The sequence below is a fragment of the Hemicordylus capensis genome, chromosome 2 (assembly GCF_027244095.1).
Source record: "Hemicordylus capensis ecotype Gifberg chromosome 2, rHemCap1.1.pri, whole genome shotgun sequence".
NCBI classification, from domain to species: Eukaryota; Metazoa; Chordata; class Lepidosauria; order Squamata; family Cordylidae; genus Hemicordylus; species Hemicordylus capensis.
In genome coordinates, this window is record NC_069658.1 from 182,489,576 (window position 1) to 182,506,033 (window position 16,458).

The 16,458-nt window shown below is 49.6% G+C and overlaps 1 protein-coding gene across 3 annotated transcripts in view; it reads left to right on the forward strand.

Moving 5' to 3' along the window:
• ANGPTL6 (angiopoietin like 6) overlaps positions 1-16,214 on the forward strand; it is a 38,841-nt gene extending 22,627 nt beyond the window's left edge. For all 3 annotated transcript variants that reach the window (XM_053299917.1, XM_053299919.1, XM_053299918.1), the window contains exons 2-6: positions 190-825; positions 6,134-6,320; positions 9,492-9,682; positions 10,528-10,798; positions 14,615-16,214. In XM_053299917.1, coding sequence (XP_053155892.1) covers positions 262-825; positions 6,134-6,320; positions 9,492-9,682; positions 10,528-10,798; positions 14,615-14,808 — 1,407 coding nt within the window. In that variant the 5' untranslated portion in view covers positions 190-261 and the 3' untranslated portion in view covers positions 14,809-16,214. The remainder of the gene's footprint in view (positions 1-189; positions 826-6,133; positions 6,321-9,491; positions 9,683-10,527; positions 10,799-14,614) is intronic.
• Positions 16,215-16,458: the final 244 nt, after the last annotated feature.

Here is a 16,458-nt window from a genome sequence, read left to right on the forward strand (position 1 = left end):
TGTAAGGTTTAAATCTATGTTTTGAATTATTATTATAGCAAGGGTTAATTCTATAGCTGGTGATTCACGAGGAGGTGTGAGCGGGAAGTCCATATTTGTTTAATGTGTTGTGAATGATTATTGTTAAAATTAATAAAAATGTAATATAAAAAACAACAACAACAACTAAAGTCCTTTTTATTTGTTCAGGCTTTCACCTCTTAGGGCTGCCAGGTCTCTCAGCTCTCCTGCTTCTATTCTGCTGCCCCTTCTCCCAGTAACATGGAGCCTCAATACATAGTGCTCTTGCTGATCCTGGCCAGACCAGTCCTGTCAGGACCTGAACCAATCACCGGGCCGAGGTGCACCTATACCTTCATCTTGCCACAACAGAAGTTCACTGGGGCTGTGTGTTGGAGTAGCGTGCGCCCTCCCCCGGAGCCTCCGGGCCCAAACCGAAGTGAGGTGGAGGAGCTCCGTGACCAGCTGGGTCGGCAGCAGGCTCAGATGGATGAGCTGCGTCGGCTGGTGGAGGTGGACGGAGCGGTAGTGAGTGAGGTCAAGGCTCTGCGCAAGGAAAGCCGCAACGTCAACGCCCGTGTCACCCAACTCTATACTCAGCTGCTTCATGAGATCCTTCAGCGGCGAGAGCGGCCCGTGCAGACCTCCCAGCTCGAAGGGCAGGTGGCCAATGCCTCCGCTGAGGCCTTCCGTGTAGCTGCCAACTACCGCCAACTAGAGGGCAAGTACCAGGCCCTGGCTGCTCTCGTCAACAACCAGAGTGCCCTCATCAGCCGGCTGGAGAGAGACTGCCAGGAAGGAATGAGTGGCAGGGTGCGCTCGCAGGTACTGGTCAGAGGGAACTGGGAGACAGGAGGACTGGATGGGAGGACAACGGTGTGGAAAGGGGCATAGAGAGTGAAAAGCTATTAGGGTGGTTCACCTGACAATGACTAGAGCAGGAGATTTCCTACTATAATCTGGGAGCTGTGTGCACTCCCATGATTTGATCATCTGCAAGGGGAAAACAATTTTCATGGAGGCTCCTTCCATGATCATGTGTTGAGCGGCAGCTGGTTCGGAGGGCTTTTCTTCCTACCTCATTCAGCAGCTGCGTACAGCTTCTGTGTCGGAGGGAGCCCCCTAACCCAGCCTCTGCTTACCACATGATCACGGAAGGAGACCCTGACCTTGTTTCCCCCTCTCAAATGATCAAATATTGAGAGTGCACCCTGCAGTAGAAGGTTACAGTAGAAGGCTTCTCCTACCCTAGTAATGGGTGTGTGTGAACCGCCTGTTATCAGGGATGTAGTGGTGGCTTTTTAGAACCAAAGATGATGTTGTCCCAGTTTCCTGGAAGTCACACTCTCTTTCCATGAAGCCCTGTCCTCTAATCCTAGGTGCATTGTCCCAGATGTTTAATGTGATAAACCAGAGACCAATCTCTATTGTGGAGGTTCACATGATGGAATACTCGTCCTCCATACAAAAATGTCCTTGAATACAGAAATCTAGATATCAGGGAGAAGGGTTCTGATCTAGTGTTCTCCTTGACATCTAGTTTGCTATGTGTAGGGATTATTTATTTATTTGTTTGATTTTAAATTGGGTGCGGGGGATGATGGAGCATTAAAGCATATAAGCCCCTACTTGCAGCCTGAAGTTTACAGACCAGACACAGGGGTGTACTGTAGTACAGAAGTACACAGGCATGTAGCTTAACTTGAATTTCCAGGGAGTATATTTATAGTAGAACTGGCACCTTTTCCAACACAAACAAATAGAGCAAGGGAAGCTGCCCCCATCACTTGACTCTCCCTGTCAAGAAAAGCTTTCCCTGCTTAATTTCTGTGAGGCAGGCTGCTGTTCGAGGCACAGAACCAGGATCAGGAAAAAGGTGGCAATCTTGGGATGAAGGCAAATATGGAGTGGTGGGAATGGTTGGAAGCTCTATTCACAACATTCCTAGGCTTTGGTTTTCAGGGCAGTGCATGTGTGTTCTGCCACCAGTGTTCTCTCTAACAGGGATTCCCAGATGTTGTTGACTACAGCTCCCGTAATCCCCAGCCAAAGGCCATTGCAGCTGAGGATGCTGGGAGTTGTAGGCAACAGCATCTGGGAATCCCTGTTATTATTTAATTTTTATTATTTATTTATTTATTTATTTATTCGATTTTTATACCGCACTTCTGAGCTGGCCCAGGGAATTGTTTTTACAATTAAAAAACAGAAATCATTAAAAACAATTAAAACAGAAATACAAATATAAACACCAATTTAAAAACATCTTGAAAAACAATTAAACTATCAAAACAATTAAAACCCTGAAAACAGGTTAACATTAAAACAATTAAAACTAATTAAAAGCCCTGAAAGGCCAGGCCAAACAGATGAGTTTTAAGGGCTCTCTTGCAAGTCAGTAAAGAATTAAGATTACGAATTTCTGCTGGGAGTGCATTCCACAGCCCAGGAGCAGCTACAGAGAAGGCCCGCCTCTGAGTCGCCACCAAACGAACCAGTGGTAACTGGAGACGGACCTCCCCAGATGACCTTAACGTGTGGTGGGGATCATGTAAAAGAAGACACTCTCTAAGATATCTCAGACCCAAGCCATTCAGGGCTTTAAAGGTAATAACCAGCACTTTGTATTTTGCCCGGAAACATATCGGCAGCCAGTGTAGCTGTTTCAAAACAGGATCATATGGTCTCTCTGGGTTGCCCCAGAGACCAATCTGGCTGCCGCATTCTGAATTAACTGAAGTTTCCGGACTACGTACAAAGGCAGCCCCACGTAAAACGCATTGCAATAGTCATGCTGGGAGGTTATCAGCTGATGCACCACTGTTTTGAGGTCATCCTCTTCAAGGAATGGGCGCAGCTGTCGAATCAGCCGAAGCTGATAGAAAGCACTCCTGGCCATGGCCTCCACCTGAGATACCAGGGTGAGGCCTGGGTCCAGGAGTACTCCCAAGCTGTGCACCTGCTCCTTCTGGGAGAGTGTAACCCCATCCAGCACAGGAAGATCTAACTCACACTTCAGATTCTGAGCCCCCACAATGAGCACCTCCATCTTGCTAGGATTCAGCTTCAATTTGTTATCCCTCATCCAGCCCATTACTGCCTGTAGGCAGACATTTAGAAAATGAGTGGCATTTCCTGAAGACGAAAGGGAGAAGTAGATTTGGGTGTCATCAGCATACTGATAACACCCAGCACCAAACCTCCTGATGACCTCACCCAGCAGTTTTATGTAGATGTTAAAAAGCATTGGTGACAGAATGGAGCCCTGAGGGACTCCATATAACAGCTCCTGTTTTGAGGAGCAACTGTCACCAAGCTCCACCAGCTGGAATCTACCCGAGAGATAGGAACGGAACCACTGCAAAGCAGTGCCCCCTATCCCCAACTCCCCCAGGCGATCCAGAAGGATACCATGGTCGATGGTATCGAACGCCGCTGAGAGATCCAGAAGAACCAGCAGAGTCACACTCCCTCTGTCGATTCCCCAGTAAAGGTCATCCATCAGGCCGACCAAGGCTGTCTCAACCCCATAGCCAGCTCTAAAGCCAGTTTGAAATGGGTCTAGATAATCAGTTTCCTCTAAGACTGCCTGGAGCTGGTCGGCCACCACCCTCTCAATCACCTTGCCCAACCAAGGGAGATTGGAGATTGGCCTTTAGCTGTCCATCGCTAAGGGGTCCAGGGAAGACTTCTTTAAGAGTGGTCTAACCATTGCCTCCTTCAGGCAGGGGGGCACCCTACCCTCCCTCAGCGATGCATTTACAATATTAACTAGGCCACCTCCAACAATCTCCCTGCTAGATAGAAGCAGCCAAGTTGGGCAAGGATCCAGAGAACAAGTGGTAGGCCACACCGCCCCAAGCAGCTTGTCCACATCCTCAGGAGTCACAGATTGGAACTGATCCAATCTAATACTGCAAGAGGGATTGCTGGACACCTCCTCCATAGACCTTGCAGAAATAGTGGAGTCCAAGTCGGCCCGAATACAGAAGTTCTTATTCGCAAAGAACCCATTAAAGGCATCACAGCAGAGCAACTCTGGGGACTGATTATAAGTAGAAGGAGAAACCAAACTCCTCCCAACCCAGGATAGCTCTGCTGAGCATGAACCTGCAGCTGCAATGCGCGCAGACCAGAATCTCTTTTTTGCTGCACGCACTGCCACGGCATAAGCCTTCAAATGGGTCACATGCTGAATCCTGTCAGATTCGAACTGAGTTCTCCTCCACTTGCGCTCTAGTCGCCTACCCAACCGCTTCAGCCCCCGCAGCTCCTCAGTATACCAAGGGTCCATTTTTGCAGCAGGTCGGAAGGGACGCTTGGGAGCAATCATGTCTACTGCCCTGTTGAGTTCCCTGTTTCAGGTTCCCACCAGGGCATCGACAGAATCACCGGCCGCACCAACCTCAAAATCCTCCAAGGCCTTTTGAAATCCCACTGGGTCCAGCAGCCTTTTCGGACGGACCATCCTAATAGGTCCACCACCCCTGCAGGGGTGGATTGCGGCTGTGAGACCAACCTTAACCAGGTAGTGGTCCGTCCATGACAATGGGGAAACCACTGAATCCCCCACCCACGGAACACCCCCCTGATCCGAACAAAAGACCAAATTGAGTGCGTGGCTTGCAACATGAGTTGGTTCAGAAACTAATTGGGATAGGCCCATAGTTGTCATGGCCGCTATGAACTCCTGAGCCGCACCAGACATGCCAGCCCCAAAGTGGATATTGAAGTCCCCCAGCACTAAAGGTCTAGGAGACTCCAACACCAGCTCCGTCAGCTCAGTTAGGGAGTCAGTTGGGCAGTGGGGTGGACGGTACACCAACAGAATCCCCAATCTATCCCTAGTTCCCAGCCTCAAAAATGTGAACTCAGTATAAGTCAGCTGTCTCACAGGGGCCCTGGTAAGGGAAATGGTATCCTTATGGACCACAGCCACTCCACCCCCCCACACACACTTCCCCAGGCCTGCTCCATGACAGAGTAACCTGGTGGGAGAAGCTGGGCCCACACTGGACCACTCGCCTCCCCCAACCAGGTCTCGGTTATACATACCAGGTCAGTTCCCTCATCCACGATCAAATTGTGGACAATTTCGGTCTTATTCTGAGACCTCTGTTAGAGGTAGGATGTGCACGGAACCAGCAGGGGCCGGTCCAACGGGATGTGTGTGTGGCTTTAAGGGCGGGGGAGGATGCGCTCCCCCCCCCCCGGCACACATTTTCCTAAAAGCCCATTGGGGCGGCAGCGTACCTCCCTGCCGCCTTGCTCTGATGTTATCCGGAATCCCTGTTAGAGGGAACACTGTTTGCCACTCTTAAGAGCTCTCCCTTTACCCTGATTCATGCCTTCTTTCTGTCAATAGGAGCTTTTCTCCTGTGGCAAATAGCAGCTGCTGGTGGCTGGATCCTGAGTGGAACTACTGTGATGGCAAAGGGTTAAAGCCCCACCTCCCACTGCAGCAGAAGCCATCCAGATCCCCCTCCAATTTTTATTTTAGCTTTGCTATTTACCTTTGCAAAGCTTTACATTTTTCAGTGCTATTCACTGTGGGAAAATCAAGCATGCTGGTTCCAGTCAAGCAACAGGCATATTGACTATTTTGGACCTTTGTCCAGTTTTGGAAACAAGTGTTCTTTCTAAAGAGATGTTCAGATGGTGGGAGGGACTTCCTAGTCGCTCCTCTCCAACTGGGCCACGCCATATGGGAGAAAGGCCCACCTTAATCATGATTCCTTTGCTTTTCTGGATGATGATGATGATGATGATGATGATGATGATGATGATGATGATGATGATATCTGTCTGGCTGTTTGTTTGTTTGTTTGTTTATAAAGGCCAAGTGGTATAAAAATGGCACAGTCTAATTCTGGTTCCCCCCCTCTCCTCTTCAGACTAAAGGGGGTAGAAATGTGAACTCCATCAGTTCTCAAATTAAGAGACGTGAGGGCTTAATAAATCCACAAGCCCCCCCCACCCCCTTGTCACGATGCCCTCTGTAGCCTTCTGCAAACAGTAGCTGGGAGGGCAGGGCGTGGGATGGAACAAAATGTAAGGGAGCTGAGGGGGAGGGGCTTCCCCCGGTAATTTGTGCACTGATCCACTTCCCCTCTTGTGGTTCTCCTCTCTACAGCCACCGCTGGTTCCAGTCATACCTCAGAACCCTGTGAGCATCACCAATGAGAGCAGAGCCCACTTTGATGCCATCAATGACATCCAACGAGACCAGACGGCACCTGCCCAGCCCTGGCCACAGAAGGCACTCATTCCACCAGATGGCACTATCCAATCCCCCGCTGTTGTGCCTACCAGATCCACAGGTGAGAGAGGTCATGGCTCCAAGGAGCATACCTGCAATAGGCTGGAGGCCGAACAGAGCTTGATTATGGCTGGGATCTCGTTTATACATGGGTGCTAGAACTGTTCCTGGTTTGTATCACATTGAACAGTGGGTGGTGGATTAATGCCCTGCTGTACAAAAGGCTCCTTGCAGATACAAAAGCAGATACCAAGGAGAAGAATATCTTTTGGCTTTCTCCTTAGGAGTGTAATTCTGTACCCAGAATTTCTTTTTCCAGTAGGGAAGCATTCAACTGTACAGTGTTCCCACCTGCAGTCCTCAGTGATATCACAGAGCAAGCACACTTTTCATAAAAGCAGGAAGCACAGGCAGTGATCCAGCACCTGATCCCCCCCCCAAATCATTGCACCCTAAGAATAGTTCAGCTTGAGCCCGTCACAGTTCTCTCCGTCCTTCCCAAGATTCAAATTGCAGCAGACTGTTTTTCTGCCCCCTCCTATTTGTTTTCTTGAGCTCTTCTGGGTATCTCTCTCCAATCCAAAAATGGAGAGAGATGTCCAGCTCTCAGGGTAATATCTCCTGCCACTAGCTCCCTCTGATAAAATGTAAACTGATCAACCTAGCGAAGGATGGTCTTGCATCATTCCTGACAAGACAGTGTGCCTCTGTTTCTTGGCCAAATGTGGGAAAGTATGCAAATATAATCTACATGGTGGTCTAGTGATAACCATCTCCTTTCCCCAGAGTTCTCCCATATTTACCATCCCAGTCTCCTGCTCCTTCCACGAGGCATCTGTATCCCAGAAACAAATAAAACTAGTGCAACCCACACAAAACAGCCCCACTCCGCCCTGAAGCATCCAGTCCACCAACATCATGCTGAAGTTTGGCTGAACATCAAACAGCAATTGCTGGGGGAAGCCAGTGATTTACTGCCAGGCTTTTGTAGCTGACATAGACCATAAAGCGGGAATGCAGCAGGCCCTCCCAAATCTAGAGGAGGTTCCTGGTGTAAAGGAGACAGTCCAGTCTCCCTAGATTTCTGCACTTCCCAGAGGTAGCTATAGGCTGTGCCCAAAGACATCTTCACCAAGGGGCAAAGTGCCATGACAGGTGATCATGGCCCTGAGCTGCAATGGTTTCTAAAAAGAGATTAAGCCAGTCCATAGGAGAAATGTCTTTTGATGGATATTAGCTATAACTAGCCTTCAGAATGACATGGAATATACTACTACTATGAATACTGTAGTAGGAGAGCTGGTTTTGTGGTAGCAAGCATGACTTGTCCCCATAGCTAAGCAGGGTCCACCCTGGTTGAACATGAATGGGGGACTAGAAGTGTGAGCATTGTAAGATATTCCCCTCAGGGGATTGAGCCGCTCTGGAAAGAGCATCTAAGTTCCAAGTTCCCTCCCTGGCTTCTCCAAGATAGGGCTGAGAGAGATTCCTGCCTGCAACCTTGGAGAAGCCGCTGCCAGTCTGTGAAGACAATACTGAGCTAGATAGACCAATGGTCTGACTCGTATATGGCAGCTTCCTATGTTCCTAATATTTCCAGACAGCTTTTCAACAAAAGTTCTCAAAGCAGTTTACATAGAAAAAATAATATATCCCTCATATTGAGAGATGCTGGGTGCAAGCAGATGAGCATGGATCTTACAGCATATCCTGTATGTGGAGCCCTATTCACACATTATGTTCCGCATACATACAATCTTTGTACAGTGTATGCATGTGAAGATCTGTTTGCCCGTACAGTTATTTACACCTTATGTTGAATGTATGCACAGCAGTATACTTCCTATCTGTACCTGCATTTGAGAGGGTCTGTAGCCAGATCTGTAGCCAGGTTTTTTTAAATGAATGCAGCTACAATCATTCTCACAAAAACATGTATGGACAGCTGGATGCACATATGATATAATGTCTGAAAAGGACTTGAGTGTTCCCCAAATGGCAAGGCATTTGACTGGCCACCAGTGAAGCCAAGATGCTTTCCTAGATGGGCCTTGGGTCTAAGCCAGCAAGGCCGTTCTTGAGGTTGTACACATGACCCAGTTCACTGCTGGGAGAGAGGCAGGCAGGCGCACACGATCGCCCTCCCGCATTTTCTCAGCCGCTCGCTGTGGTGCATGAGCAGCACCGCAGCAACTGGCAGAGCTGGGAGCTGGAGGAGGACATCCTCTGGCATCCCTCAGTGCTCCAGGGTCCCTCAACACACCGCGCCAAGAGTGCGAGGAAGGAGCCAGGAGTGCAAGGAAGGTCCCACTCTGGAGGCTAATCCTTAGACATCCTAATGGATGTCTGTTTAGATGCCGGTCTGGAACCATGGAGAGCTGCTGCCAGTCAGTGCAGACAAAATATTGAGCTAAACGAACCAATGATCTGACTCAGTATAAGGCAGCTCCCTATATTCCTAAGACAGGAAGAATGGTAATCAATGGTTGGAGGAGCAAGAGCAGCCCATGATTCCCATGTAGAAAGCCAAGGGCTTTGCTTCCCTGCTGAGGCCCTGGAGGGGGGGAAGTGCTGGGACTGCATCCCTGCCCATCCCTGCCAGTCAGTGTAGACAACACTGAGCTAGATAGACCAATGGTCTGACTCAGTATATGGCAGCTTCCTATGTTCACTACACCACTGATCCTATCCTCACAACAATTTAATTTTATTTATTTATTTATTTATTTTATATCCCGCTCTTCCTCCAAGAAGCCCAGAGCGGTGTACTACACACTTGAGTTTCTCTTTTCACAACAACCCTGTGAAGTAGGTTAGGCTGAGAGAGAAGTGACTGGCCCAGAGTCACCCAGCTAGTCTCATGGCTGAATGGGGATTTGAACTCGGGTCTCCCCGGTCCTAGTCCAGCACTCTAACTACTACACCACGCTGGCTGTAGATTATTCCACGATGTGGAATAGGTTTGCCCTGGCAGAGTGACTTGCCCAAAGCCTCCCAAGTAAACTTCAAGGATTTCAAGGTGCAAGGATTTGAACCTGAAACTGCCCCATGTCAGCCCAACATGCTAGCCATTGCACCCTATTGCCTCCTCCACACTCTGCCATCCAACTAAGTGATAACCCCTCTGATCCAGATCCTGTGGGTCTGCTGTCCCAGCCCTGGCGACTATATCCTAGCCCCTGATGCTGTGTAACTCAGTTGCAAATGAGGCGTTTTCCTCTTCCTTCCACAGGGCCCTGGAATGACTGCCAAGCTGCTCAACAGGATGGCCAGGCCAGCGGCATTACTATGCTGCAGCCACCAGGTGCCCTGGGCATCATCCAGGCCTGGTGTGACCAGGAGTATGACGGGGGTGGCTGGACCGTCATTCAGCGACGGCAGGATGGGTCGGTCAACTTCTTTGTCACCTGGCAGCACTACAAGGTGTGAGGGTGCCCCATTCCACTCCGTGTGCCCCATTCAGAGGAGAGCGATGAGATGGAGGGGGCCCATGCTTGTGGGGAGGTGGGAAGGGTAGTGCTATCAGATGCCAAAACCCTTAGGGCCCTGCCTCCCACTGAGATCCTCCAGAGAGGGCCATCTGCAGTTACCACCAGTTCGTCTGGTGGCTGTTCAAGGATGGGTCTTCTCTGTTGCCGCCCTGAGGCTTTGGAATGCGCTCCCTGCCAGAATCAGAGCCTCCCCATCTCCAGCAATTTTGTAAGAGACACATTTATTCACCCAAAGCTTTTAAATAGAATTGGGGTTTTGAACTCTTTTGATTTTTCAATTTCTGCTTTAATTTCTTTTATGTCTGTTGTAAACCACCCAGACACACAGGTTTGGAGCAGTGTACAAATATACGTACATACTTACTTAAGTAAGTGCGTAAGTAAGTGGATGGGCTGGCACAAGCCTGCATAGCAGCAGACTGGGTGTATGTGCAGTTTCCACCATGCACGTATTGCTCTGCGTTCCCACTCTGGGAAGCGGCTTCCTAGGTCTCTCCACGAGAATGAGCTGTCCTACAGGCCCCTGACCAGCCTAGAAAAGAGGGCAGGCCAATGTCCTGTTTTGCTTCCTCTGCTCTTTCAGGAGTGGCCCACCTGAGGCTCTCCAGCAGTTGTTGAAGCACCACTCCTATCCTCCCCAGCCCCAGTTGTGGTTGCGGATGATGGGAGTTGTACTCCCACACCAGCTGGAGACCCTGAGATCAGCCACCCCAGTGCTCTTTCCTCAGAGCCAAGGCCAGCCTGCATGATCACATCTTGCCTACTGTATCCCCCTAGCATGGCTTTGGGAACCTGGAAGGAGAGCACTGGCTGGGCCTGGAGCCCATCTACTGGCTGACCCGCCAGGCCTCCTACGTGCTGCGGGTGTTGCTGGAAGACTGGAACGGACGGCAGGCCCAGGCCGAGTACGATGCTTTTGCCCTGGAGCCCGAGAGCGACTTCTACCGCCTGCGGCTGGGGCGCTACCAGGGCAGCGCTGGCGACTCGCTCTCCTGGCACAGCGGCCGACAGTTCAGCACCCTGGACCGCGACCATGATGCTTACTCAGGTAAGAAGGCCCCAAAAAGGATGGAGATCAATACCAGCTGTAAGGCCATACCAAGGAGCAGGCAGAGGGGATGATTGATGTCTATATAAACAGACGGACATGTTGCAGGCTGGTTCGCAGGATGATGAATAGGGGAGGAGAGGCATCTCGCCTGCTTTGGGAGCTGTGCGTACTCTCACTTTCTGCTCGGGTGTGAATAAGGTCGGAGGTGCCAGCAGTGATTGTGTGCTCAGCAGCATCTGGGTCGGAGGGCTTTTTGTCCTCCCCATCGCTGTAGCCAGGTCTTTAATGAGGTAGGACAAAAATGCCTCCTCCGACCCTGCTGCCGCTTGGCACACCATCACTGCCGGCACCTCCGACCTTTTCAACTCACACACAGGCAGAATGTGGGACACAGCTCCCAAACTAAGGTAGGGTAGGTCTCCTACCCTATTCGCCATAGTGAGCATGAGCCTAGTTACTAAGGTTGTTTACACGGCCATTACGGGGGACGGGGCAGTGGCAGCGGGGAAGACTGGGCCAAACCTACCATCTCCCCAGACAATCCTTGCTCTTCTCTGTGGAGCACGGCTCACACATCCACATGATCTGCGCTGTTATGAGCAGCACAGATCTCTGGAGGCTGGGAGAATGGATTTCCTTCAGGGATCCCAACATGCACTGCGTGAGCAGTGCAATACATTGAGGGATTCCCCCTCAGGCCAGGCGCTCTGGGAGCTCAGCTCTGTGTCTAGGCTGAAGGCAGCCTGAGCACACACATGATCCCAGACCTGGGGTAAGGGGCGCACTCATGCCCTTTAACCCAGGTAAAACTGGTAGGTGCTGCCTACTGGGGAAGGCAGCACCAAGATCGGCCCTGATCCTGGCGCTTCACACAAGCAGCCCTGCCCAGGTAGGACTGCCCAAACCTGGTTAGGGCTGCTCATGCGCACAGCCTCACTGACTCAAGTATACTAGTTGGGAATTATCTCTGGTTAGAGAAACCCTTTTTCATTATAGCAGAGTGCACAGAGGCACAACACAGTGGAATTTGCTTAGGCATGCGTGTATGCTGAGAGTAAAATAACTTAGAGCCAGTTCATAGTTTCATATCAATATGAGTATTTATTAGAGAACTCCATTCTAGATAGGAAAGTGAGGAGATAGGATCTCTAATCTATCTATCTAGCTTGATGCAGATGGATTCTGCTAGTCATGTGCACGGACCGGTTCGGAGGCCATTCTAAAGGCCTCCAGACCGGTCCGGACACGGGGTGGTTTTGGTTTGGGTGGGGGGTTCCAAAAGAGTACGGGGGGGCCTTTACTTACCCCCCCCCCCAGAACGGCACCATATTCCTTTGAGTATGTGGGCGGCATACCTCCCTGCTGCCTGCTTCATTCCCCCTCTCGGCGCGGCTCGTCGGCTGGCTCCTTTGAATTCTCAATCGGGCGGCAGGGTATCTCCCAGTCCCTGCCACCCGGCTCTTCAATGCCCCTGCTCGGCTGGCGGCCGCCCCCTGCGCAGCCGCAAGACCCCTGCTGCCCCTTCCCTTCCCATTTCAAGGGGTCGGCAGGAGAACTCCCCTGCCATTCCCGTCCCCTTCGCCGGCTGGGCCGCAAATGGCTTCTAGGAAGGGAAAGGGCGGCAGGGGTCTTGGAGCTGCGCAGGGGGCGGCCGCCAGCCGAGCGGGGGGCATTGAAGAGCCGGGCATCAGGGACTGGGAGATACCCTGCTGCCCAATTGAGAATTCAAAGGAGCCAGCCGACGAGCTGTGCCGAGAGGGGGAATGAAGTGGGCGGCAGGGAGGTATGCCGCCCGCTTACTCAAAGGAATAAGCTGAGCTTGCATAAGTCACACAAGCTGACAACACTGATAACACACACTCTGGGTGGGGACACTAAAGTCACTCCTCACTCTGGGCACTATTTATCCTAGGGCTGGCCCTGCCCCTGTGTTTGACCCACAGAGGGCAGGGCCAAAGTGGGCTCTTTGCCCACTTAGCAGGGATTAATATTAAACCCACATTGGCTAGATATACAAAGGTCATTCATACAATCAAAAACTGTGTTTTACTCAGGTTTGGGAGCTGTGAGTGCTCCTAGTTTTTGGTTGCGTGGAACAGTGTTCTCTCTAACGGGGATCCCCAGATGTCATTGGCTACAACTCCCATAATTCCCAAGCACAAGCCATTGCAGCTGGGGATTCTGGGAGCTGTAGTCAACAACATCTTGTTAGAGGAAACACTGGTGTGGAAGCAAGGTAAGAGGAAAACCTGGGTAGAAGTGATTGTGTGGGAGCAAGGTGGGAAGGAAATCTACCCAGGGTTTCCTCCTACCTTGCTTCCACATAACCAAAAATTGGGAGCACACACAGCTTTCAAACCCGAGTAGAACAGAGTTTTTGACTGTGTGAATGACTTCATTAAATTTTAAAATTGACTTCTTCCACATTCACAAGTTATGGGGCCCTCATGGAAGAATCACTCATAGCTCCTTGCCTCTTTTTGCTTGTCTCATTCTCTCCTACATTCAAACTTCCACATTGGCTTGAAAATGTTTCTCTGCCATTTTCTACTACATTCCAAGGCTAGATAGGGATTCTTAACCATCATGCATTGATCATCCTGAAGTATCCGCGGAACCATCTACTTAACAAAAACGATGGTCATATAGTAGTATCCAGTACCTGAAACCATAGTAGAATTCCATAGCTGTATGGAATTCTTTGAGATTCATAAAGCTGCCTGAGCATTGTTGATGAGGTAGGTCAAACAAATCTAAAAGGTTGTTCACATGACCAGCCCTACAGGGGTAGGACAAAGCCACCCCAGGTAGGGCTGGCCCAGTCGTGTGCAGCACCAGGATTGGGAGTGATCCCACCACTCCTCCCCTAGGTAGGGTTTTGAAACCCAGACTAAAAGTGAGGTAGGAGGATGGGTGCATGCCTCCTACCTCACTTCAATGTGTGTGTCCTTGGGCTGCCAGCAGCTGCTGCCAAGCTGCTGGCAGCCATCTAAACCATAGAGGCCAGGAGAAAGAGTGTCCCAACAGCAGAGAGATTTCCCAATGCACCACATTGCTCACGTGTTGCATTGTGGGCTATCTGGTGGCCTGGCTTCTTCCCCATGCCTCCTGTTCACCTGGGCAGTGGAGCCCTGTTCAGGCTCGGATCATATGTGGGAAAGCAGGTAGGCTCCTGCCTTTCCCCAGCCCTCCCTAGCCCCAGCCATTTTGCTCATGTGAACGGCCTTTATAAATAACTGTCATGGCTATCTTCCAAAGAAATCTAAAACATCATAGCTTTGTGAGGGTGATAAGAGTTTTATGTTAGAGATTTGCAGCTATCTAATTTGCAGGGCTCCTTAGGGAGACACTGTGGGCTGGCTTAGATGATATTTTAGCCAGCCCATCCTAAATGCTTGAGGTAGGAGCATGGATGTGCACACCTGGAGTGCCTTTACTTATGTGCTTCCAGGGCGGGAATGACTGAACTGCCCCCTCAATTCAGTGATATTAAACCCATACATTGAATTTCCATACAGATGAATTTCCTCCCCACACAAATGATAGACAATGGTTCACCAGAACATTAGGGTGGGTGGGAATGTGTGTACTTGTGCTCCTTTCCCATGTTTAGGATGGCTGGAGTATTGACCGTATTGGCGGTGCGGCAGCTGCTTGTGCAGAGATACCCTAGGAATCTTATGCAGACCTGAGTATGACCAAAGAGAAGTGTGGAAGTCACTACAGTGACAGCCTTTCAGTTTCCCAGGGTGAACCTTGTGACATCTCGCATTGATTAGCCCTCTGATTCCCTCCCCTCTTCTCCTTCCGCAGGGAACTGTGCTCACTATCAGAAGGGTGGCTGGTGGTACAACATGTGTGCCCATTCCAACCTCAATGGCGTCTGGTACAAGGGAGGGCACTACCGAAGCCGCTATCAGGATGGCGTCTATTGGGCAGAGTATCGTGGTGGTGCCTATTCACTCCGCAAGGTGGCAATGATGATCCGGCCCACTCCAGGCACCTAGCTGCCCCTCTTGGGAGTAGGAAAGGACACACACCAGGGAAGGGTACAGACATACTCAGTCACTGAGCTCTGAATGTGCATTTACCATGTTGTCATTAGCCAATCCAATTTTCTCTCCAGAACTGCCCTCAGGTGAAAAAGGTTCTGCCAGTGTGCTGTGGAAACTGGCTCTTCATTGTGCTGATTGGCTGGGAACTTGTGACATCACAAACCCACCCAACCCCTCGCCCACTGCAAATTTTCAACTTAGGGAAAAAATGTGCCAAATTATCTTCTAAACCATTGACAAATCATATTTCAAGACACAGGAATGATGGGAGTATTACTCTAACAATATCTGGGGACCCAAGGTTGGGAACCCTTGGTTTAAAACATATACATCTACAAGTAGAACCTTCAACAAGCACCATTCTTTTAAAAATACAGAGAGACAGCCTGCCTGCCATGTGGGAGAGGGGCAAAACAGAAGAGGAAATCAGCATTCCATGCAGATATCAGAATTTGTGGTGCAAAAGAGGGGGTGGCAGGAGCTGGATCCATGCTACAGGTAAAAAAAAAAACACACCCAAACCCATGCTGGCTCCTGGTTTCAGGTACAATTGCACTCTCTCCAACATACTCTGTCTCTCACACTCACATATTATAGAAGTGGTTACTCCTGATGGGATTGAGACACCCTGTGGCAGAAAACCACCCTGCAGCAGTTTAAGGAACTTCATTTGAAGAGGATACCACTGGGAGCCTCCTCAGTAGAGAATTTCCTTCTTGAGCAGGGCAGTTCTCCAGCTTGGCTCCAGCGCAGAGACTTGGGAGCAGCCAGGAGATAAATTATTGTATGTGCTGGAATACTACAGCTGGAATATCTGAGACTCTGTACACTACAGCTATGCCGTTCCTGACAATCTATCGTCGTCTGAGCAGGCCTAAGCAGAGGACTCCCTGCCATACTTTTCACAGATCGGAAACTTGAAGCCCAGCAGAGCGAAACTGGCTTTTCAACACGGGTCTGGCATACAACCCATAAAACCAAGCAACCAGAGGAATGCTTGTTGGTGTGTTCTGCTTGAGCCAGCAGCTGACTTCTTTGTAAATATACGTGCACCAGCAGCCACAAGTTCAAGATTGGTTTTTGAGGGAGTGTTCATGCTAACCTCTGTAGATCTGTGTAATAGCTAAGAATGTTCGTATTCTGTACCCCACTTTTCCCCACCCCAAATAAAAATTCTGCTCCAAATAAAATCAAGTCCATCACTCAGAATAAATTATACAAATCCACACATGAAGATAAATGTGTTTATTTTGCATAATTCTGCTTAGTTTGCTTGTTCGTGTTAGTTCTAAACAAGTTTCTCTGGCAAGAAAACTCATATTCTGCCCTCAGAATAAAGTATGAAGACGTATAACTGATCCACACTTTGACTGACTGATTGATTTAACACATTTTTATACTGCCCTATATGCATATCCCTGGGCGGTTCACAATCTTAAAAAAACAACACAATTAAAACAGTTTAAAATACAGATAAACACTCTAAAACTTAAAACAATAAACTAAAAGTATGACTAAACAGGTATGTCTTCAGAGCCTTCTTAAAAACATCCAGAAAAGGGGAAACTCTAATTTCATATGGGAGTATGTTCCAGAGCCTCA